General features: G+C 39.8%; 1 protein-coding gene across 1 annotated transcript; it reads right to left on the bottom strand.

Annotated features, from left to right (window-relative positions):
• Positions 1–5900: 5900 nt before the first annotated feature.
• On the bottom strand, positions 5901–23609 carry CA2 (carbonic anhydrase 2). The gene is made up of 7 exons (XM_060610828.2): positions 23466–23609; positions 22140–22337; positions 12713–12831; positions 12057–12149; positions 10925–10987; positions 8524–8679; positions 5901–6706 (listed from the first exon to the last, which is right to left on the bottom strand). Exons 1-7 carry the CDS (start codon positions 23497–23499, stop codon positions 6590–6592), a joined length of 780 nt encoding a protein of 259 aa, XP_060466811.1. The 5' UTR covers positions 23500–23609; the 3' UTR covers positions 5901–6589.
• Positions 23610–25222: the final 1613 nt, after the last annotated feature.

Raw genomic sequence — 25222 nt, 5'->3', positions numbered from 1 at the left:
TCATTCATTCATTCAGTAATAGCTATTCAAAGTCTAGCTGAACCTCTGCTCTGAGCCAGACACTGTATTAGACAAAGCCCGGCCCACTTCATATTCTCACATTCTCCCACAAGGCTGGCCAGCCAAGCCTGGTGAGTCCTTTTCCTTGCTGCTTGGACCCCAAACCCAGCAGTTTAGAGAAAGAACAGAGCTGGGGATAGGGAGTTGATACAGTCAGAGATGGCCATGCACCATCAAGTATCACTCTTCACATTATAGAGTGGAAAGCATGAACACAAAACTTGTATTTGCATCCTCTTTTTGCCACATTTGTGGGCACTTAGATATGCTCCCTAGTCCCTCTGAGTCCCCAAGTCTTCATTTGTAACATGGAAATAATTTTTACTTTATTGCATTGAGAACAAGAGAGATAACACATGTATGGGAGAAGCTTTAAAAATAACTAGTGTGACAAGGAAAATAAACATTTATAATTCTCCCGCCACCTTTATGAAAAAGGAGATCTTGAAACTGGAGGCACTTTCCTTTGCTGGCTTTTTGCATGCTTAAGTGTAGTATACTATCAAGAGATGGTTTTGTGTGCACTTGTGTGCAAGTGTGTGTTCGTGTTCACATGTGTATGCGTGCATGCATACACATACGAGTGTGTACATGTGTGAATTAGGAGGGAGGAGGAGGGGAAGATAGAACTAAATTACTGGTTAGAAAGAGAGGAGAAAATGAGGCCCCAGGGAGGCTTCAGGGATAGGGGACCGCAGTCCAGGGAGATTCAGAGCCCTTGAGGAGAAAAAGGATAGAGTTGGTGAGTCCCTTTTTTCTTGCTATGCACTATAGGATAAAAAAATTTCACTTCTGTTCTCTCTTTGATAGCTTTAAATACTTGTATTTTCTCTTTATTTTTGAGATTATATGCAAGGGGAGTGACGTTGAAAAGATGTAGCACTAAATTCTACTTCATTATTGGCTCCTGAAAGAACCAGGTAGCTCACCAAAACGGCTGTAAATAATCTTATACATCATAAACACACGTATTGCCAGCTAGTGTGCATGCATGTGTGTGTGTGTGTGTGTGTGTGTGTGTGTAAAACAAAAAATTGTTTTGGAGCTCTACATATATGTGTTCCATGTACAGATCTCAGTGTTGAAAGGCATCATTCTTCCTGCCAGAACTTTCTGAGAATAGACCCCAGACAAAGCATGCAGACTTGAAACCTTTTAGAATGTAGAAACCCAGGTGCAGTGAAGGGAGGGATAGAAAGGACTGGTGACTGAGCGTTGGAGAGACCTGTCCTGGGTGGGCATGTTGACCTCTGCCAAATAAGCCAGAATCATCCTTCTAAGAGGAGGACCAAGAACTACACCTTCTCTAAAAACACTGGGGACATTTCTGCTCCCAAAGACAAAGGCGTGTGGAGAAAATCTTCAGACACCTGGGGCCACCAGTTCGGACACCAGAGGCTAGAGGTTCCGGCCACCATAAAGGTGAGTATGCAGGAGGTGAATGGTACACTGGACCCACTCTCTCCACAGGTAACCATAGACTCCTGTCAGCTGAGAGCTGAAAGTTTGTTCCCAAACCCTTTCCAGGCATCTCTATTTACAAAACAAGTCCTTGATAGTGGGGCCATCAGGCTGATCTGCAGAATAGAAAATTCCATCAGATAGGCTGGATGTGACTTCAAGCCAATATGGTGTGGTCCTCTCCCCAAATCCCATAGAAGGACCATCCTGACCCTAGAGTTGCACACACATAAAGGAAATTGAATGATTATTGGAGGACCATGAAGCTTTCAGCATCAGAGTTTTCAGGGTTCTCTTTTGTTTCATTCCACCAAACCAATAGTTAAAAATACTACATGAGAGGTAATGATACTACCTTTATTAACATATTTAAGCTTTATATTCCCTTGTAATAAAGGTAAGGATCAGGGACAGAGAGAGGAAAAAGAGAAAAGGGAAGAAACACAAATTAAATTTCCTCTTTTGGGGAACCTGGGTGGTTCAGTCTATTGAGCGTTGGATTCTTGATTTCTTTTTAGGTCATGATCAAGCCCCATGTTGGGCTCTGCGCTGTCAGTGTGGAGCCTGCTTGGGATTCTTTCTCTCCCACTCTCTCTCCCTCTGGGTCCCTCAAAATAAATAAATAAAGTTTAAATAAATAAATACATAAAATACTTCTTTTATATTAGATTTTACCAAGTGAGCTAAAGAAACCTCCTGAAGCCTTCAAAGGCAGCATATTGTTAGGTGTAAAGTATACAGAAATTTTAAAATATTTTCCGACGGACCTTCCCCAATTGTGAAACCAATATTCTTTCTGTGCATTTTGTCTGCTATTGTGACCCTGGCAAAGGGTCCAGATGAATGTTGCTTCCAGAAGGAAACACAGTATAGGGAAGCTCGTTTCTGACCAACATAAAGTGGTGAGGGAAAAGGGAGCAAAGTTGCAGGTACCGATGTCCCCGTTTCCTGCCCTCTCCACACACACACAGTCTTTCAGGGGGAAATCTGGGTGATGAGGGAAAGCAAGGACTCTGGGACCTAGGATCAGAGGAGGTAGGCTGCCCCTGGGTGATTCCTCCAGTGTAATAGGAGAGTATAAGACTTTGCAACCAGAGGCAATGGTGGGAGCAGTTCAGCTATAGGCATCTCCAAAAATCAGGTGAAACATGTCAGCAGACACAGATTGGTGCAGGGCCAGCCACTCCACAGCAGAGACCAACAAGGTAATCTAGGGGACATCTTACCCATCCTGGCCTACTTCCCCGTACCTGGGCACTATCTGTGTGGGCTGATGTGGAGGAAGAGATAAGAAATATTAAAAACCTGCTTAAACCAGAGTATATTGCAATGCCATTTAGTGACAGGTTTGAGTTTTCAACCACCCTGCCACCATGAGCATGGTCCTAAGGAAGATGGGATGGGCCATAGCAAATAGAACTATGTTGTCTTTGCCCACCAGGTATGGAGGCATGTAGGGAACAAGGCTTCTTCTCACCCTCCACCCACTCCACTTATTTCAGATCTAAGACAAAGTTTACTCACCTCAGAAGGCTTTTCCTAATTCCACCCAACACACTTGTACCAAACACTGGCTACATACACAGTGCCCTGTGGTCAAACACAGGCTGCCCTCCAGAAGCTTGTAATACTGTTAAGGAAACAGACACCATCACAGTTATGGCACCAAGTGAAGGAGGTCATTGATGTCAGAAACCACAAAAGCACAAACTCTCCTGGATGAGATGGAGTCAGTGATAAGAGCTGATGTTAGAGCCCGGCATCCAAGAACGGTTCAGATTTCACAATTAGGGATGGAAAGAAAGGACATTCTGGGCAAGGGGAATAATCACCAGGGCCCAGAGGCTGGGCCAGTAAACTTTTGGCTGTCCACAGTTTATTCTCATCTGGGTTTCCCATGTTAAGTACAGTATCTGTATTATTTTCCCATTGCTACTGTAACAAATTGCCACAAATTAAGGGGCTTCAAATAACACAGGTTTGTTGTTTTAACTTTCCAGAGGTCAGAAGTCCAAAATGAGTCTTACGAGACTAAAATTAAGGTGTCAGTGGGGCTGGTTCTATCTAGATGCTCAAGGGGAGATTCTGATTTTTGTCTTTTCCAGCTTCTAGAAGCTGTCAGCATCCCTCCACAGTACTCTAAACTCTGCTTCTGTGGTCCCATCTCCTTCTGCTTTTGACCTTCATGCCTCCCTCTTATAAGAACCCTTGTAATTACATTGGACCCACAGGATAATCTCTTCACCTCAAGATCTTTAATACGATCACATATGTAACGTTTATTTTACCATGTAAGGTAATGTATTCACAAGTTCTGGGGACAAGGAGGCAGGCATCTTTGGAAGGCCATCATTCTGCCTGCTATAATATCATGTATGTTTCCTCCCTTCTTCTAATGGAGTATGATAACTGACATAGGACTTTTTTAGTAAAATGCAAAAAAGGAATTTGAATATATTTTTTAAAATGTAAACATGCTAATACCAGTTAGATATCCATTAAGGTGATACAGACTTTATTTAAAACTAATGATCGTCCTCAAAGAATAAATATAATCAGAATTCTCAATATTTGATATGAAATTATACTTCTCAAACTGGGGCTACCAGGATCCCAGGAGGTACACCTGATGACCAGAGGTGATAAGTTGCAAAATAAACATTCCGAGAGTGCTGATTTACTAATTATAAGCCAGTTAAAATATTTTATAATTAAAGACGAAATGTGGGTATAATACAGAGGAGAATGTAGAATTTGAAAACATTTAATAACAAATGAGACTTTAAAGAAGCAATAGCATGTTTCAAAGTGTGCCTGAGTACTGCAGATATACTTCTCTGCTTTAAGGACTATTTTGATGGAACATTTGAAAAGCATTTGTATAAATTAGGATAACTTGTGGCACATTACAAATATGACAAAAACTTTCTCAAAAAAATCGAGAGAACAGTATCTCCTGGTTAAATTTAATTTTAGCCAAGAGTGAAATAAATGTTTTCATTGCAGTATTTGGAGAGATCATCTGTTATGTACCAAGCACATAATAATTCACCTATATATAGAATTCAGTTGTTGATAAGTTTCTGATTCAGTATATAACTGAAAACCAATATGTAAAAATATGCACAAATTAAACTCTTCATTTTATATGTAGAAGAGGTCCACTCAGCAATTGACCTGGGGTAGGTTTACTTTTAATTTACAAACACAAGTCTCGTTAAGATTGGCTCTAGGGGTTCTATACCCAAATCAATAAACAGTGAGTTAGAGGAGAAGCTTCATTTCAGAAAACTAAGAAAAATTGATGCCACAGTTAACAGAGTAACACACACAAAATTTAAAAAGTATTTTTGAGCACCTCCTATACACCAGACATTACCTCATATAATAATCACAATCCTGAGTATTATCCTCTTTTGATAGCCAGGATCAGAGAGATGAGAAGTGCAGGGCCTTGAAATAAATCAGACTCCAAAGCTTGTGATCTTTCTGCTACATAAAACTCAGCGTGTTTCTTTAGTAAAGCAGGTGAGGGGTGTAAATGAGTTTAGAGACTTTTCTAACTCAAGTAACATAGGAGTTTTATTCCATGCAGTGTAGAACTTGAGGTTCATGTTAAATTTGGCTTTCCAGAATAACTCATCAGCCAAAAATCCATTGCATAGTCCAGGCACACAAGCTAAATCCAGAACTGCCATAGGAGTAGAAGATTTTGATTTCATATATTTACTTTTCTTCTTATCTGTAAGGGTATAATTTACCTTTCTAAGATTGAAATTAGTCTTTTACTTGTGGGTACCACTTGAATTCCATTTTTTAAAAGATAAAATGGACTTTTGTTTTATTCCCAAGGAGTATATATTGATTCAGCATGTACACCTTTCTCCGCCTTGCTGCTTTTAGTGTAAACAGTTCTTTCCCTTGCAGGATTCATTCTCATATGAGAATGAGATTCATTCATTCTTCATCACTCATGAAGATTACATGAGTGTTCAGAAAGCACTTAAAACAGCACTTGGCAAATAGTAAAAGACCTTCCAGGTTTTTCCTTTTATGAAAACTCCTACAGTTATGAGTAGCCAATTATGATAGCTTATTATTGATGAATTAATATGTTATAAAAGTATACATTTGCTCTGCACACCTGGGTGGCTCAGTTAAGTGTCCAGCTCTTGGTTTTGGCTTAGGTCATGATCTCACGGTCTGTGGGTTTGAGCCCTACATTGGGCTCTGGGTTGACAGCACAGATTCTTTCGCCCCTCCCCTTGCTCATGCGCTCTCTCTCTCTCTCTCAAAACAAATAAATAAACCTTTAAAAAAGTACACATTTGCTTTTCCATTATTACATATTGCCCAGTAGGAAATAAAATAGCCCCAAATTAAAGTCCAAATTTTATTAGAGAATATATCTAAAATACAATATTTATTAAGTTATGATATATTATTTGAATGGAAATATACTCTGTATCACAACTATAATTATACCAATTTTACAGACAATACTTCATTTATATCTCTGTAATTCAAAAGTCACTAAATTACAACATAATTCATATTTAACATCGCTACAAATATATAAGAATTTAAAATTTTCTCTTTAATATAACATCTTGGAATCATGAACATTTATTTTACCTGATTCACATTATACAGAATCATGACTATTTTACCTGATTTACATTACATAGCTCAATTTATCTCATGATAGGGATTTGCACTCATTCTATTTTCCTATGCTTTAAAACTAGCATTTTTATGAACAATTGTCAATGCTCATCACCCTCTGTTCTATGAACAAAGTCAATGTATTTTTTCCCCTATTCCTTGAACTATATTCTCCAGTACAGAAAGGCTACTACCATAAGCAAAGCACCTGTCACAGCAATTCTGTCAAGGATGACACCTGGTCAGGTTCTTCACATTTTACTAATAAGCACATAAGGTGAGAAATGAAAGGTCTAGAAAACCAGATGCAAAGCAGCCAAGGTCCAATTCAACAAGGTAGATTTGTGCTTAGCTAAAGGGAAACCCAGAGGTCCGTTCTTTGGTCCTGGGCTCCGGGATCATCTTATTTGAAGGAAGCAATTTTTCTGTTGTTCAGCGGCTGAGCTGGGCGCCAGTTGTCAACCATCAGTTCTTCTGGTTCGCCCTCCTTATTGAAATTAAGCTTACGGAATTTCAGCATCTAAAAGGCAAAATAAAATATTAAAAAACTAAAAGTCCAAGTTTCACAATAGTATTCATTTATGTGCTTGTGTTACACCCTGAAATGCATTTTCCAATATTAAACTTCACTTTGATTCTCAATAAATGTATAATCACATAAACATATGTGTATACTTTTATTTTACTTTAAATGTTTTATTTATTTTTGAGAGAGTGCAAGTGGGGGAGGGGCACAGAAAAGGGGACAGAGGATCTGAAGTGGGCTCTGTGCAGAGAGCAGCGAGCCTGATGTGGGCTTGAACTCACGAACCATGAGATCACCACCTGAGCCCAAGCTGGATGCTCAAGTGACTGACCCACTCAGGTGCCCCTATATGTGTATGCTTATAGATAACAAATCAATTTCTAGAAAATGCAAAAGATTGTTGGTGTCATTTGTAAGGAAATTTTCAGTGAGCTTGTTTTTCCCTCTTTTTATTTTAAAATCAAATATCAGGGGCGCCTGGGTGGCTCAGTCGGTTAAGCGGCCGACTTCAGCTCAGGTCATGATCTCACGGTCCGTGAGTTCGAGCCCCGCGTCGGGCTCTGTGCTGACAGCTCAGAGCCTGGAGCCCGTTTCAGATTCTGTGTCTCCCCCTCTCTCTGACCCTCCCCTGCTCATGCTCTGTCTCTCTCTGTCTCAAAAATAAATAAACGTTAAAAAAAATTTAAAAAAAAATCAAATATCAAAAGCCTATAAAACACTTCTGAGATGTAAAATACTAACAGAAATTTTAGATGCCAATTAGAGTTCTGTTTTCTGCTCCAGGGAAGGTGACCTAAAGTGATCCAGGATCTGCAAACCCCAGGGGATAAGTGAGGGCTTGTATCTCTGCTTAAATGTATAGAAACACATAAATGAATTTTCCCAATCTGGGAAATCCTTGACATTGACTGATCTTTATTCCCTTTTAACCTTGTTTTAGCTCCCTGGCCCAACGGTGTGAAACAGGCAGCCCTCAACCAGCCTCCTACTTCTTTGAGGCTATTTGTGCAAAGGGGTACTTCCCTTTCCTTAAGCAAGTCTTGATCTAAATGAAGAAGGATTGTTTGGGCAGTAATAAAACAGCCCACAAATCAACAACCTTTAACCTGATCTCTTTGGTCCAGTAATTATCCCTCAGCTACTGTAACATCAGTTAAATTACCCAGGATCCAAGTCCTTGTGATCCTACTGAGGAATGTCCATTTTCTACATTTCAGCTGTGTGGGAATAGAGACAGACAGACAGTGGGTACTATTGGCGACTTAGAAGCTGCACTAATAACTTGAATTGCATAAACTATATTGTATGGGAGAAGTAAGAGTCTGTGTTAAAGGTTGTTAAAGCAACCTGGAGTGAGTTTTTGATACTTTTTTCTGCAAAGCATGGCTTTTACTTTTGTCAGATTTCAGAAAGGTATTCAGATACAAATAAAACTGCAGCAAGCTCTTATGTGAGTGAGCAGTCGGCGGGGAGTTACCACTGATATCTGTGTAACCTGGAGCATGAAATCTCATTGTCCTGGGCCTCAGTTTCCTCACAGTTTCCATAAAAGCATTTAAGTGACAGATACCCTTCTCATTTAATCCCCAGGATTATCCAACTTCACAGAGTAAACACTGCCTAAAGTTATGGCTAATAACAGCAAATATTTCTCAAAAGCTGTTTATCAGCTACACACTGCTATAGACACTAGTTCCACAGCTAGAAGCATCAAGAGCAGGATTAAGCCCATAAACCCTGGGTCTGTCCAAATCCAAAAGCCAAGCTCCTCTGTCTGGATGAAATGCTCTCCCTCACTTTAGGAAACCGACCTGCTCACTGCTAACGCTGATGGGCTCCTTGAGCAGGATCCAGGTCACACATTCCAGAAGAGGAGGAGTGGTCAAGGAGCCTGGGTAGGTCCAGTAGTCCAAGCTTTCCGGAAGGAGGACACGAGGGTCAAAGTTAGCGAAGTCAGCACTCTTACCCTGGAATCAGGCAAACACACAGGTTATGTGTCGTGATCAGAGTGGGAGGAAAGCAGGAAACAAATACTCCCTCCTGGTTGCCAGAAAACTTTTTTTTAATGTGATTTTTGAGAGAGAGAGACAGAGACAGAGAGAGACATAGAGAGAGAGAGAATGAGTAAGGGAGGGGCAGAGAGGGAGACACAGAATCTGAAGCAGGCTCCAGGCTCTGAGCTGTCAGCACACAGCCTGATGTGGGGCTCAAACTCATAAACCATGAGATCAAGACCTGAGTTCAAGTTGGACGCTTAACCAGCTGAGCCACCCAGGCGCCCCTCCCCCCCCCTTTTAAGAGAGGTCCCATATTCACCAGAAAACAAAATAAAAAGAAATTAACAGATGACATTTGACTTGGAAATACAGACGAGCAGATATGAGCAAGGGAACCTGACGATACTATTTTCACATGTCCTTTCTCATCTTGTCCTCCATAATTATCCCTTATAATTTCCTTCAAGTTATTAACTGATCACATCCAGTATTTAAAGTGAAATTGCTGCCACTAAAATAATGCAAATTTGAGGCTGCAGTCACCAAAATAGAGTATCCTTAACGAGGAGGTAATTGCCTTGCTATCATACCTGATGGCTGGATCAGAACTGAATAACTGCTTTCTTTTCTGGACACTGCACTTTTAAAGCAACAGATGCAAACACCAATGAGTTACAAACAGAGCGACAAAGTTGTTATAAAGAGAGAAAACTGTCCTAAGAGAATAAAGCAAACAAAAGATAACTAGCCTCGGGGTAGGCAAAACCCTATTAGAGAAAATAGGTTCAAAAGAAAGAAAGATCGGGGCTCCTGGGCAGCTGAGTTGAGCAACCAGCTCTTGATTTCAGCTCAGGTCATGATCCCAGGATTGTGGGATGGAGCTCAGTGTTGGGCTCTGAGCTGAGTGTGGAGCCTGCTTAAGATTCTCTCTCAAAAAAAAAAAAAAAAAAAAAAAAAAAAGAGGATCAGGTTTTTCATTTTGTGAGGTATAATTAATACATAATATTATATTAGCTTCAGGTGCACAACATAATGATTTGATATTTGCATATATTGCAAAATGATCAACACAATAAGTCTAGTTAACATCCATTACTATGCCTGGTTACTAATTTTTTTCTCTTATGATGAGAACTTTGAAGATCTACTCTCTTAGCAACTTTCAAATATGCAATGCAGTAGTAGTAACAATAGTTGCTATGCTGTACATTTTATCCCCAAAACTTATTTATTTTATAACTGGAAGTTTGTACCTTTTGACCCCCTTCAACCACTTCCCCCAACCTCTGACAACCCCCAATCTGTTTTGTGTCTATGCACCCATTGGTTTTTAGTTTGTTTATTTGTTTATTTTTCAGATTCCGCATATAAGTGAGATCATATGATATTTGTCTTTCACTATCTGACTCATTTCACTTAACTTAATGCCCTCAAGGTCCATCCATACTGTCGTAAATAGCAAGATTTCCTTCTTTTTTATGACTGGAAATATTCCACTGTGTACATATAATTTACACTTCTTTATCCATTCATCCATTGTTGGACACTGGGCTATTTCTGTATCTTGGCTATTATAAATAATGCTGTAGTTAATGTGAAGGTACATATCTTTTCCAATTAGTGTTTTTGAATCAGGTTTATTCTCCATCATTCAAAGGGGTCAGATAGGAGTAACAAGTGAGCATTTCAGAAGATAAACATGACTTCAGTGAGGATGAGCTTTCTGAAGCCAGGCCTGCCACTGGGGATTGTATTTAGCAGATGTTCAATGACCTAAACATGGCTATACTGTAGAATTTAAACTTGGGATGGATTAGTCTTCATGCTCAGCATTGTATCTCCTATGTCAACCAAGTGACTGAAATGGAGCAAGCACTTAACAAATACCTGCTGTGTGAATGAGTCAATAATTTGACCAGATGATCTTTCAGTTTCTTTTCAGTCATGAGATTCTCTGACTCTTATATATGAATGTTCAAATGATGGGGAAACAAGACTAAATAAAGGCAAGATTAAAATTATACCAGAATTAGGATCAACTTTTGGATAAAGAAAAGTTACATGAATATATAAGCAACATTTTACCTTCATTAACCGTTCATCCAAACACCACATGTCAAACTGAGACTATTCAATTTGATCAAAAGAATTTCCTAAAAGCAGTGGGATATAAAACATAGGTACTCTATCGAGGTGGCAGAAAATGCAACTGTACCTTTGTTTTAATGGAATCCAGTGCATCAAGGACTTTTTGTAGGCCCGGCTTGGCATCACCAATCTATAGGAAAACATAATGTACAAGGCACCGTAATCTGGTTGATACTATATCAGTTTTGATTTGGGCAGCTCTACCATAAAAGGTTTCCAAACGATGAACCAAAGTCTACCACTGGTACATGCCACCCATCCATCTTACTTTGATCACATTGGCACCATGAACTTCCCTACTGTCACTGACAACTTCTTTCTGCTTCCCCACCCCCACCGCCCAGTCCCCTGAATGTACTCTCTCAAATGTCACTAGTGACCTCCAACTGACCTCTAACTGCCAAAGCAAGGAACGCTGTTCAACCTTAATCTTGCAGGATTTTATACTATTGACTTCTCTCCTGTTTGAAATTCTCTCCTCCTTTGGCTTTCCCTCTGCCCTCCAGCCTCAGCAATCTCCCTTGACTTCTGTATTCCTTTTTAGTCATTTAATACCATCTTTCCCACTGCCTTAAACGTCTTACATTCTGCAGTTTCTCAGGACTGCGTGATTAGCAGCTTTATCATCTCCCTCTTGGTGCTTTCCTTGGATGATTTCATATTCACTTGTAGCTTCTACCTTGACATATGATGTCAGGCCCCATGAATCTCCAGCCCAGACTTTTCTCAACTTGCTTTACAGCTGTCTAGAGGGCAGCTCAAACTGTATGCCCCACTGTTGCCTGAAATTCTCCAATATTGAGTCACTGCCCTTGAGCCCTCCAAAACTTGATCTAAATTTAGCTTTACCTGTCATGAAACACTACTATCTAGTTAAGGGTGAATTTTAAAATAAAAACCAGTAGTCATCTGAAGTATACCTCTTTCTCATTTTACATTTCTCATGTATACATCCTTCACATTTACATCTAAATAGCACCTAATTAATACCTCTTGGATTGTTTGTTTTGTTTTGTTTTGATTTTTGCCCTCCATCTCTAGAGCCACTAGCAGATATGAAGGGGGACAAAAGCCTGAAAATATTTTGGAGCCAAAGGCATTCCTTAGGCTCTTTGTAGAATGTCCTGTTTATTATGAATGTTCTGTCTGGTTAACCTTTCTCAAAAACAGGGAAAAAAAGAATTGGGTCATCAACTAACCTTTAAAAAAATACCCAAAACAGCCAGTCCATCAGGTTGCTGCACAGCTTTTCCAAAATCCCCATATTTGGTGTTCCAATGAACCAAGTGAAGCTAAAGCAGTCGGAGACAAAACCATAATGAATGATATACATCATTAATCCTCCAAATTTTATCCAGAGACAAAACCACAATAAATGATATACATCATAAAACCTGCCGATTGTACCCAGTGATCTTTTCTTTACAACTAAAAGGTTACTAAAGAAAGGGAAAATGTGGGTAATTTAAAATATAAGCTTTTCTTTCATTTTCATCCTAATTATCCACTATTTGACGTAACAGCAAGTGACTTCATCAACTCTCAGACAAAGAGTTACATATTTTTGAGGAAAGACACAAATACTATTTTTAGATTTATGTTAAAACAGGATCCTCCAATTTGAATTCATTTAAGTTTTTGCAAATGATGTCCTTGAGTGTAGCAGAGAATGTTTTGCAGCATTAATTGTAATATCACAAATAAAAGTTATAAGAAGCAGATGTGAAGGTCCTTTGTAAAAAGAAAAAAAAAGTGGTTCGTTTAGTTTGAGTCGAATTTACAAAACTATGTTTTTGAAATTAATGCTGAAAATCAATTTACATTTTTCCCTGGAAGGCAAAAAAGCATATCTTACCTCTGCAGCATATTTCTTTTTATCCACGGTATGCTCAGATCCTTGACCATCAGACGAACCCCAGTGAAAGTGAAACTGAATCAATCTGTATGTGCCAGTGAGGGGTCCTCCTTTCAGCACTAAAATGTAAAAAATATGTATATATATGATATATGTATATTATACATGTGCCTATGTGTATATGAGTATGAGTGTATGAATGTATATACATACACACAAGATACACAAAATCACATGTATATACACACCTATATGTACATATGCACATGAAACACACACTACTAAATATTATAATGTAATTCAATCCTGTTGCATAATTCTAAATTTATGCCTGTAGCAACATTTTCACTTTGTGAAAATTAAATCCAGACTCAAGTTTAGTCTACAGTCTAACAAAATCTTAGTCTGAAGAAAATCATTTCAACTGGCTTTTCTCCTCACTTGTGTTGGCTTGAAGGATCGGTACTTTTCCCATCTGTTTTCTGAGCACAGTGATAACTTCTCTTCTGGGTTTGTTTGGACTCACAGGTTCTGGTTCAGAGAGAGGAAGTTTTAAGTGGAATTATTAAGTCCTCTGTGAATGACTGGGGAGGTGCCCTTGTATCTGCTTGTCGATGCAGGTCTGTGGCACACTCCAGAAAACATGGGAAGCTCTCTTCTCTACAGCCCCATGACTGCCCTACCATCTGCTTTGCTAACCCCAGATGCCAGAATTTGTGAAACAATAAGCATTCCATTGATCTTAGTATAAAACCCAATTTTCCTTACCCTGGCTTCCCAAATTCTTTAGAATTTGGATTTTCACTGCTACTAACTAGCTTTATTCCATTAAAATGTTTCATCGAACCTTTCTGATCTTAATTTCCTCATCTGTAAAGTGGATCCATTCAATTGTTTATCACTTCACTAACAATTTATTGATCACCTAACAGAGCACATAGTACTCTGTTGCCTCCAAAAACTTAAAATTCTAACTTTAATAACTGTCTTATGATTCTATTATTCTGGTATTAATATAACTTTGTTAGAGTAAAGCACGAGACAGAAGAATATGACTGGAGGTCATCTCCAGTACAGTCTATCTGTAGATACAGAGTTGTGTATTAGAGAGAATTAAAATAGTAGGAAATCAGTTTCCCCCAGCCTCTCCATAAAACCTTGTTAACTTGTATATATTCATGAAACTTACCAATATATTTAAAAGCTTTTAAAATTAGATTAGTTCTCCAACTTCAAATTTTATTTCTCTAGAACTAGGATTAAAACATCTGTTGCTATAAGTGCATTTTATTAGCTTTGGATTATAATTCTATACAATAATGAGCCCAAACTTACTCTGGCTTTGCAAAACAAAGCAACAAAGTTTGTAGAGTCAAGTTTGTTTAATTTCACCTAACTATGCATAGATGGTAGCAACAGCCATCCATCTATCCAAAGTAAAAAACAGAGCTGGCTGGAAGATATTTAGGCCCTTCTTAGCTCCTGATACAACCTCTGGTCCCCAGCACTGCCTTACAATAGGCCAAGGGGCGGGGGAGGGGGAAGAACCAATTATGTAAGCGATGTTACATCACAGACCTGCTAAGAAACATCAATTTGGGTACAGTCTGATAAAATCACATCTCTTGAAATTTAATGAATTATTGTTAAAGTTTTTTTTATCTGATAATTCTGTAAGGAAATAATTAGCCTTATCCGCACCCCCCCACAAGGCTTTTTCAAAATGAAAAAATTCCCATTTTTCATAATAATATATTCTTAAAACAAAATATTTGTTCATGAAATAAACTGGTGCTGAAATAATTCCTTTATAATAACTTTTTAAAGCTACCAACTGGCTGATCATAAAAAGCAAATGCCCTCTGTAACATCACTAGTTCTACCAAGTAGCAAAATAAATTAAATAAAACCATATTAAGCATCAAGATAACTTATCTTTCTAAATGTACCTCTTTTCCCTTGTGGACAATATCAGAATCTTCAATTTTAAAAATAATAAAACTTATTGCTGTTTCATATTCCTATTCACTCCCTTGCAGATCTTAACATTCCATCTTAATTTACTTATTTCAGAGAAGATTTAGAATTAGTCAAGAATGTATATGAGCTTTTATTAAACAAGCTTTGCTAATACTACAGAAAGAAAGAAAGAAAGAAAGAAAGAAAGAAAGAAAGAAAGAGAAAGAAAGAAAAAGATTCTTGGTTCAATGATTAAACATACTCAGTGCTAATCTATTATTACCAGACACCTGTTTTAGCTCCTGTTAAAATAAAACTATGTTGCCATGTAGATTAGAAGCCCTTTTACCTAGGAGAGGTTATTAAATTCTTAAAATTTAGTTGCTACAAAAAGAAACATTTCTGGTCTACTTCGGGAGTTAGTTATTTCAACAAATCCTTAGCGCGGAATTTAGTTAATGAAGTCGTCCCCAAAACATCGTTACAGCAAACGCTAATAAAGGTAGCATACATCTTATGTGCAACATAAAAAAGACATTTGGTTGAAAAATAGGGAGCTTGCACTTTTTCCAGATCTACTTATTTATTTACTTATTTTGATTGCTACATACCATTTTCTGAACTATCCAAGTTTAAAACGAAGTCTGTCTGTCTGATGCAAAAATAATTTTTAAAAGTAGCAGAAACTGCTGACTGCGTATATTTTTCCTCTTTAAAATCCATCCATGTTAGTGAGGGCTCTGAAGAGTCCATGATTTATTGTACCACAGAAATGTATTCCACAAGGGACAGAGAGACATAAATTTTCTACCACAATATCTTTTCAAAATTCCCAAAACTTAATTTAAATCCAAATCTCAACACCAAGGGCTCTAGCCAATTTTAATTTTCATGATCAGCCATCAGTTATACATACTACATATATAAAACACAAAATAAATACTAAATACATTCTAATCTGTCTTCCTATACATATTACTTAGAGAAATTATGTAAACTATGTTATTTGTGAAAATTAAGACATCCAGTCCAATAATATACAAGACTATACAAATCAAAAACTGAAAATTTAACATTTTTAATTTTTTTCTTCCTACTCCCTTTATTATTACTTAACATAAAATGTATCCAAACAACAAACTAAACACTTTAACGAATATCAATAATCTCTCTTAAATCCAAAATACAAATAAACCATTTCTAATAATCTTTAGTTTAAAATGCAAATTTAAGGGATCTCTTATTAATGAAGTACATGACTAAGTCTACTAAAAATGCAGCATTTCCAGGAGATAAACAATCTTCATTAAATTATGTATTTTGCTTTTGGAGCAGTAGTCAATAATCCTGGAGTTTACAACTAAAATCAAGAAAATGAATGAAGAAAAAGTCCCCACACTTTATTTCTTTTAAAATAGTGAGATGTTTAGCTGTCACTTACACTAAAGTAAACAACAACTAAAAATCAAGGGAACAGAAGTTTTTAGTTTCCGGTACATGGAAATTATATGAGAGTAAAAACAAGACCTAGGATCTGTGGTTTAACTAAAATGGATGGAGGGAGGTATTAAGGGTGGGGGGGGTGGATTTTTAGGAGCATCAAGATAAGAATGTATTGATTTCAAAGACAAAGAAAGTAGACAAGATGATAGCCCCAAAGAATAGAAAACATGAGCCAGTAAACACGGAACAGCATTTTATTTCTCTTTAAGACCTCTTAAATGCTGTCAAACAAATAGAAAATATTCAAGGCACCTTCCATATCTCTGGTCCTCAGATTTCTATGTGAATCAGGATCAGGATCGTCTGTTAAAATGCAGATGCCCAAGGCAGATGCTGACTCTAATGACCGATATTTTCAGAGGGAACAGTGAGATGATTCTGGTACAGATCAAAGTCTAAGAATAGATGCTCCACAGTTTTTGTCAGGCAACAGGGAAAAGGCTCTGGATTTTAAAAGGGTAAAGCACCACTTCAGTTTTCCCTTCTACTGTATGAACTATGGAAAATGGAAGTTTTATTAGAACATATAATACAGCAATGGGGGGGTTGTACCTGGGTGGCTCAGTCAGTTGAGCATCTGACTCTTGATTTCGGCTCAGGTTCAAGTCCTGAGTAGAGCTCTGCACTGACAGCGTGGAGCCTGCTTCGGTTTCTCTCTCTCTCTTTCTCTCTCTGCCCCTCCCCTGTTCATTCTCTCTCTCTCTCTCAAAATAAATAAACTTAAAAATATATATATAGCAATAGGGTATTTTTTGAAAATTTGATGTTAGGTATGTGTGTGTGTTCATTTAATAAATGCTTTTTGAAGACCCCACTAAATATAATCCACTAAGAAATACCTATTGTCAATAAAAAGATGAACCAAACAATTGGAAAAAAAATCAAAAGGACAGGATTTTTTAGTTTTGTGTATATGGAAATTATAGGAGAGTAAAAAAAAAACAAAGGAAACTCTTTTGACATGAATATAATTAAATACAGTATTTAGGGGTGCCTGGGTGGCTCAGTTGGTTAAGCGTCCGACTTCAGCTCAGGTCACGATCTCGCGGTCCGTGAGTTCCAGCCCCGTGTCGGGCTCTGTGCTGACCGTTCAGAGCCTGGAGCCTGTTTCAGATTCTGTGTCTCCCTCTCTCTCTGACCCTCCCCCGTTCATGCTCTGACTCTCTGTCTCAAAAATAAATAAACGTTACAAAAAATACAGTATTTAGAATGCTTTGGTCAGTTTTATAAATACTTAGGTTTCTCTTACACCATTAACAGTATGCACAACGAACCCTTTCACTTGTTACTGCTCTGATTCCTTTTAATTTAAAATTGTTCACGGAAGGACAATATTAAAGCTTCAAAAGCAAGTCCTTGAAAATCAAGCAAGACTCATGTATGCAGTTCTATTGTCATAGAGACAGTGGTCTGCCTGAAATGAGCACAGATAAATTTTCCATTTCCTTCCTTTTTTCTTGAAATAATATAGACAGATAAAAATATATCAATTTCTAAAGAAGAGAAATTATATGACAGTTGTATATGGATTGGCTCAATAATTTCAGGCATTGGTTTTTCAATATTTGCATCTAACATTGCAAGAAAGCAGGAGAGTTTTAAACTCATTAATAAAAGTTAATGAGTTAGCAGAAGTTAATAATTTGACTAGTATTCTTTTCTCCCAGATAAAGCTAGTAATAAAAGAATGCAAGCAGGGAGAGTTATTTTTTAATAAGTTTTTTAAAAGACCAACAGGATTAGCAATTTTTCATTAATTTAAGGCGGTTTATTTTTAAAGGAATTTAGAAGATTGGTGAGAACTTTTAGTTAAAGCTTTTAACTCCATATTTTTATTTTATTAACTCCACACCTAAAAAGAATTCTCTCAGGGCACCTGGGTGGCTCAGTCGGTTGACCAACTGACTTGGGCTCAGGTCATGATCTCACAGCTCGTGAGTTCGAGCCCCATGTCGGGCTCTGTGCTGACGGCTCAGAGCCTGCTTCGGATTCGGTGTCTCCCTCTCTCTGCCCTTAACCCACTCACATTCTGTCTCTGTCTCTCTCAAAAATAAATAAACATTAAAAAGAATTCTTTCAAGCTTAAACATACTAAACATAATAAACATAAACATAATAAACTCAACCAGCTCAGTTAGTGATACCCTAGTATCAGATAAGATAATATTTAGGATATTTGAAAACTTAAATCTATGGGAAGTTCTAGAAGGCTGAAATCTCACTGAGGTAGAAATAAATAAATAAATAAATAAATCAGTAAAAGGAACTGAAGCATTTAGATGTAGAAAACAAGAGGTAAAAGATATCTAAAAATGTTAATACCATGAAAATAACTCTCAACAAAAAGAGATGTTAAGTTGTTGATTCAAAATATTGAATGACCAAAAAATAAAATAAAATATTGAGTGACCAAAATGAATAAATTATTTTTAGGCTTCAGTGTATAGAAAAGCATATCAATTTTTTAAAACATGGTACATATACACTAAATATTAATTGTGGTTATCATTCAAAGATTCTTATTCAACTTTTATTTTTAAGTGATGGTCATTTAGTCTCACCCCAACAAATTAGAAGGGACTAGCAAGTTAAACTCCTTAGCATTCTGTTTTCTCATAATTATTTTAAGTGAATTTGACTAGAGTATCTCCATCATTTGTTCTAACTTGAGAGTCTAGGATTCTTTTTTTAAAAAATCTAAAGGGTGCTTCTCTGCATGGTATGATTGTTTGATTTATTCTGTTTTTCCTTAATGCCAACATTTTAATATATTCTACATCCTGGAAAAAAAATTGCTTCCTGGTTTAACCCAAACAACTGACAGTGTTGAAGAGGTATGGGCAAAGTTACAAAGGGATCATTCATACATAAAGGAGAGCAAGCCTTTCTAACATTAACTCTTCCTTGTTTTTATGGCACCTCCTTGCCCGTCAGAGCACATACTGTTCTCTCTCAAATCCCCTGGTCTTTCCTACTTCTCTTTGCCTGGAGTCTCCTCCAAGTTCAAGCCTTAGCATAAGTTTTATTTACCCTGGAAAGTATTTCCTGACTTGCACAGAACGACTCCTAAGTCTCTTTCACGTTTCCATAGTTCCTTGGACTATGTTCTTGTTGCACTGACCAAAATCGCTGTCAGCTGTCACTGCTGTTTCTGTGCCTTTATACTTCAGGTATTCCCAGCGTGAAATCTAGGGATACAGGAAGGAGACTAGACCTCTACCTGCCTTCATGCATTTAACTGGTGTTAGGAATGGGTTTTTGTTGTTTTGTTTGTTTGTTTTGTTTTGTTTTCATAAGAACTAAGTGAATAATGCATGTGTCTCTAAAGGCATGGGTTTGAGACCCTATCAAAACCACTGTTCTCACAATCTAAACGTGGTTTTAATAATATATGTGTTACTCACCAGGAGAAGTAGTTTTAAACAGCTCTCTAATCAGTTACTGCTTATTTAGAAATCCCTCAGAACCTGTCATTTTCGTGCTAAAACATGTAACTATATAATAACATCACATATAAAATCAGTACATACTTTAATATGATAAATGGGACGTTGAGGAAAATATAAAAATAAAAATTTTAAATCCCATCAGGTGGTGGCAGGTAATCTTCCAGTTCATTAAAAACTTCCTTCAGTAATCTTACCACAGGTGATCGCTACAGCAATTGCCTAATAAAAGCAGTCGGACGGTGTGGCGACATGAAAACAGCAATGGTCACTTGGAGAATCGTGACGTGCCAAGTGCTGGGCTAAGGTGCTTTCTATCTACCGTCCCATCAATCTTTCCTTTGTGGTAGATACTACTGCTTCTCCAATTTTGCAGCTAAGAAAACTAAAAATTAGAGACGTTAAGTTGCTATTGTTCCCAGGGCCACCGAGCTAGTTAGTGGCAGAGCTGGGACTGGAATCCACGGCTACCTGACCCCTTTCTATGTTCACAGTTGCTAGACTCAATGTCGAAATCCACTTTCCAGTAATAATATATTAATGAAATAATTATTTCATGATCAAATTTGTAAGGAATTATCTCATCCGGTTCTATTTGTTAGACATTTGTTTCCCCGTCACTCCAAATAAGCACCCAATTTCTATGTGGCATCCAATGAGGTATATGACTGGTGGCCAGTAGGGTCACTGAAAACTGACTTCACTGGCAACATTGAAACATACAGTCACTGTGTCTCTTTTTTTAACAGTTGATAGCTAAAGACTAAAATAGCTCCGGGGCGCCTGTAGGTGGCTCTGTCGGTTGAGCTTCTGACTTCAGCTCAGGTCATGACCTCAGCTCAGGTCATGACCTCACAGTTCGTGAGTTTGAGCCCCGCGTCGGGCTCTGTGCTGACAGCTCAGAGCCTGGGGCCTGCTTCGGATTCTGCATCAACCTCTCTCTCTGCCCCTCCCCTGCTCACACTCTGTCTCTCTCTCAAAAATAAAGATTAAAATAAATTTTTTAAACTAAAATAGCTCAAGTTTTTTTTTTTAAATAAATAAACACGGAGTTTTGTAGCATCCTTTGTATATGTACAATAACACCAAGACTATGGCCTAGTCATATTGTAATCAAAATATGCAGTATCCTTTACAGGAAGGAAAGAAATTTCCCTTATTTTTAGCTTAATCACTTGAGCATTATTTCTTTGAAGTGGAAGGCTTACTTGGGAAGGTAGAATCATTGAAGTGTCTTCAATGAACATCCTCTACTAAATCTAATAATCAAAGTCTAATTAGCCATTATATCATGCCAGAATATGTGTTTGCATGTGTGTGTGTGTGTGTGTGTGTGTGTTTGTGTGTACTGGGGGGAGGTGCACAAAAGGAACAGGTAAGTTGAAAACATTTCTCAGATGATCTCCACATTATCCTCCATCAAATTGTCTTCCAGAGTCACTATTTCAGAAATCCAAGCATCAAAAAATAATTTAAAGAAAGTAGGAGCGAATTTTTTTTTTCCAAACTGGACTGAATAATTGGCTAGCTACTGAAAAAAAATGGTCAACTGGACTATAATGGCTATAATTACACACACTATATTAGTACTCTCGGTCATTACTCCAAAAATTTGACAGCGTTACGGGATGTCTTCTTGGTTTTCCTGTTTTCTCTTTTTGCCCCTGCGCTCTCCCTGCTCCCACACCACCATCGCACATCATGTGTCTGCAGCACCATTCATTCAACGACCTTCAGAAGAAAGCACTCAGGAAAATAGGGCACTGGCAATTAAATCAACCAATGGGCAAAGAAGGCTGCTACCATGTCTGAATGGGATTGTTCTCCTGTTTCTAAATAAGAAAAAAGAAGCATTCAAAGTGCATCCTGTAAACAGCTCTACTACAGATAAATTATGGTCATTGGTTTTGTCAGCAATGGGCCAGGTCCGCCCACCAAGTCTAAAACCTCTTCATTTGTGGAATGAATTTCTGGGTGGATACCAAGATACACTGCCACCTTTATCACATTTGCATTCATAAATACAATGCTTCCAAATTTCAGTACTTTATTTATTTTTTTAAATTTTTATTCATTTCAGTATTTTAAATAGCGAGGCTTTCTCCACTCTTCTCACTGCTACCTTCAAGACAGCACTAAGATGTACTTTTTTATTGAATAGGCATCAATTCTGAAAAAAAATATTTTAGAAAAAATCTCCAAAGTTCAGTCTTTGCAAATCGCATTGTTGCTGATCTTTACTGCCAGGGGACCTTGCCTTTTGTGACTTTTCACAAGCAGATTACAGTTATACAATGCCCTACATAGAAACCAGGAATTTTATAGGGGAGCCACAGCCCCAGGCCACTTCAAAGTAATTAGCCTACTTCTCAGAGCCTGGGACCTAATGAAGATTAGCAGAGTGGCATCTTAGAGTACGGAGACAAACAGGAGTATTAAGCCACTGCTCCTGATTCCTCCCATTAAGCTGGGAAAATAGCTACTGGGTAAGAGACACAAGTTATTTTTTAAACACTGACCTGCTTTGTCCTGGGAGTCATCAAATTCCACGTTGAAAGAGTGACCGTTGTTGATGATCCTCCGAGAAACCGCTTGCTCGTAGGAAGGAAACAAAGACTTCAGGCCAGGATCGTGAATGGCTGCTTTGGTGTCGATGTCAATAGGGGACTGGCGCTCTCCTTTGGCAATGGGGAAGTCCTTATGCCAGTGCTCCGGTCCTAGCATTGAGGAGAGATGTGTGAATCCCCCAGTGTGGGGAAGGGCACAACCAGATCCCTAGAAAAGGGCAAAGATTCTGGAACCAATCTGCTCCGTTCCAATTTTGGTGGCACCACTCGGCTGAATAACTTATTTTGTGCCTCAGTCTCCTCATCTGTATTATGGGGTAATGACATCTACGTCCTAGAGTTTGTGAGATTTGGAATCAATACATGGAAAGGTCATAGAACAAAGAGTGAGTGCCATATAAATATTAGCTATTTTTATGCTCATTTTATTGAATTCGGCAACTGAAATTGGGCAAACACTATCATCGGGGCTCGTGGTTAGCATTTAGGATATTCAAGCTCATTTAAGACATTCGGGCAGGTCGGGATTCCTCCCTAGTGTCCTCCTACTGAATGTAAAGGCAGGGTCATTGCTCAGGCCTGGCACCTCTCTTTTAATGGTCAGGATTCCCCCTACCTGGGAAGTCCTATCCCACCTCTAGATGCGAAAGGTGCGCCAGACACATCTTTCTCTTGCATCTGCTGGCTCTGGAGAGCCCAGGTCAGTGGCCATGATAAAACCGAGTTCCTGGTGACCCTCTAACCTTAGGAGAGGAGACATGATGAGAGAACCCAGAAATCACCGCAATGGATTCAAACCAGCCCACGAAAATGCCCCGGGACAGTTCGTGTTGAGCGCCTTAGCCACAGGTGCTAAGAGTGAAGTGTGTGCAGGGAAGGGGGTCCCCTAATTTTTCTGCAATCAACAATTAACATTTCCTTCCCCCTTAAAAAACCTTCCTCGCTACCTCCTAGGGCCGGTTAGGATAGCCTCCGGTTCGGGACCCGGGGGCAACTGAACTCGAGTCCCGACGCTGAGGCTGTGCTCCCCCTCCCTCGGGCCCTGCGCGCCACCGCCGTACGCGGGGATTCCTCGACAGTGGCCTCGGGGCTGGGGCAACCGGGCATCCAGCGCCGGGAAGCAGAGGGCGGGGCGGGCACTGGGGGCACACCGTGCCTCGGGTGTTCCCACTGGCCGCGGTAAACAGCAGGTGCGGGCGCTGCGGGGCCGGGGCCAAGATCCGGGCCAAGATCGGGGCCCCAGGCGCCGCCGCCGCGCCGCCCTCCGCCGGCACTCACCGTTGTGCTTGCCGTATCCCCAGTGATGGGCCATGGTCGCGCCGCTGGTCTGGGCAGGGCAGGAGTTGGCGCGGGTCTAGCAGTGGCTGCTCGGGCGCCTGCACGGTGTGTCCGCGGGTCGCGCCGTCACCGGCTTTTATAGGCTCCCGCCAACTTCGTGTTCGGGGGCGGCCCGGGGGAGGGAGCCCCGGGTGGACCTGGACGAGGGGAGGAGGAGGTGACGGGTGGAGGTGATCTCCCCGTGCTCGGGGCGGACCAGGCGGGCGAGGCACCAGGGGCGGGGAGAACGCCCTCTCGGCGGGCTCTGCTGGCTCAGGACCTCCTTTCTTGCCTCCCGGCTCCCCTCGGCCCGCGGCCCGGGCCCCGGGTCCCTGGGCTGGCAACAAGGCTCCGAGCTCTCCGCGCGCGTGGCGGCGGCGTCTCCCGGGCTCCCGGGTGGGACTACGCGCACCCCACCCCCCTCCTGGGCGCGAAGTCTGGCGACCCCGCCGACTGCTCTGGACGCGGGCCCCTGGTGCCTTTCATCCCCAGTCCCCATTGTGATCGTAGCCCTGGCCTCAGAGCTCTCCCGCCCCGCCCCATCTGCTGCCCCGCGCCGGGGACTTCAGCCCCGAGGGCTTACTCCCCGGTGTTCCCGGCTCTAGACTAGCAGGCCAGGTTAGGAGCTATGACCTTGGGGCAAATAGGGATACGATCCTTGAGGCGCTGGGAGCCAGCAGCTTCGGGTGCTGAGAGCCACGCGCCCCCTACTGGACGACCGTGGAATAAAGTAAGAAAGATGAGCGAGAGTCTCTTGTGCCCTTAGTCCACACTGAGGAGAGCCCAGGAGATTGCATTTCCTTGCAACCGGTCAGGGTATCATATGAAGTGCTCATCTCCTACCTTCCTCCTCCTCTTTAAAAAATTAACTTTGGAGGAGAGACTTCCTAGCTGAGTACACATTAGTTTAAAACATTTTCCCCAAAAACTTCTAAAACAAATCACTTTTCTAAGAGAAATTAGGTAAAACAAAGTATTCCTTGCAAAGAGGCAATTTCCTTGGTTGAAAAAGGAAACTTGGCATCTGGGATACCTAAGAAATAATTAAAAAAAAAAAAAACTGAGAGGACTTTTTGAGGCAAGGCAGCATTATGACTTGGTGGGCCCCCTTCTTTATAAACATACATACACACATACATAGTTATGGCTGTATTGATATGAAGAGTAATATCTTAACATTATGTATTTCAACATTTTCTTCCACCTAAGTGTTCCTTTTTATTTCTTCTACTTGAAAAGAAAACATTTTTGTGGACATCTAAAAGTGTTGTGCGCTTGAAGCACTTGTCCTTACTGTACTTAAAGATAAGGAACTGTTTTTAGGCGGGGACAAAATTAATTTCCTTCAGGAGACTTGGCCACAGAGATGGGAGGAGGATTTTCTGTCTTGTGGGTCTCTGTGATCTTTGAGAGATCATATTAAAGTTAAAACTGAAGATGGGGCGCCTGGGTGGCTCAGTCGGTTAAGTGTCCGACTTCGGCTCAGGTCATGATCTCACAGTGTGTGGGTTCGGGCCCCGCGTCCGGCTCTGTGCTGACAGCTCGGAGCCCCGAGCCTGCTTCGAATTCTGTGTCTCCCTCTGTCTCTCTGCCCCTACCCTGCTCATACTCTGTCTCTCTCTGTCTCTCAAAAATAAATAAATGTTAAAAACTGAAGAAGCAGGAAGAGTTTTACACAATTTTATCAGCCCTGGCATCATATTACTTTTACAGATAAA

This window comes from Panthera onca, chromosome F2 (genome assembly GCF_046562875.1).
Source record: "Panthera onca isolate mPanOnc1 chromosome F2, mPanOnc1 haplotype 2, whole genome shotgun sequence".
Classification (NCBI taxonomy): domain Eukaryota; kingdom Metazoa; phylum Chordata; class Mammalia; order Carnivora; family Felidae; genus Panthera; species Panthera onca.
This window is presented reverse-complemented; position numbering and strand designations above follow the sequence as displayed.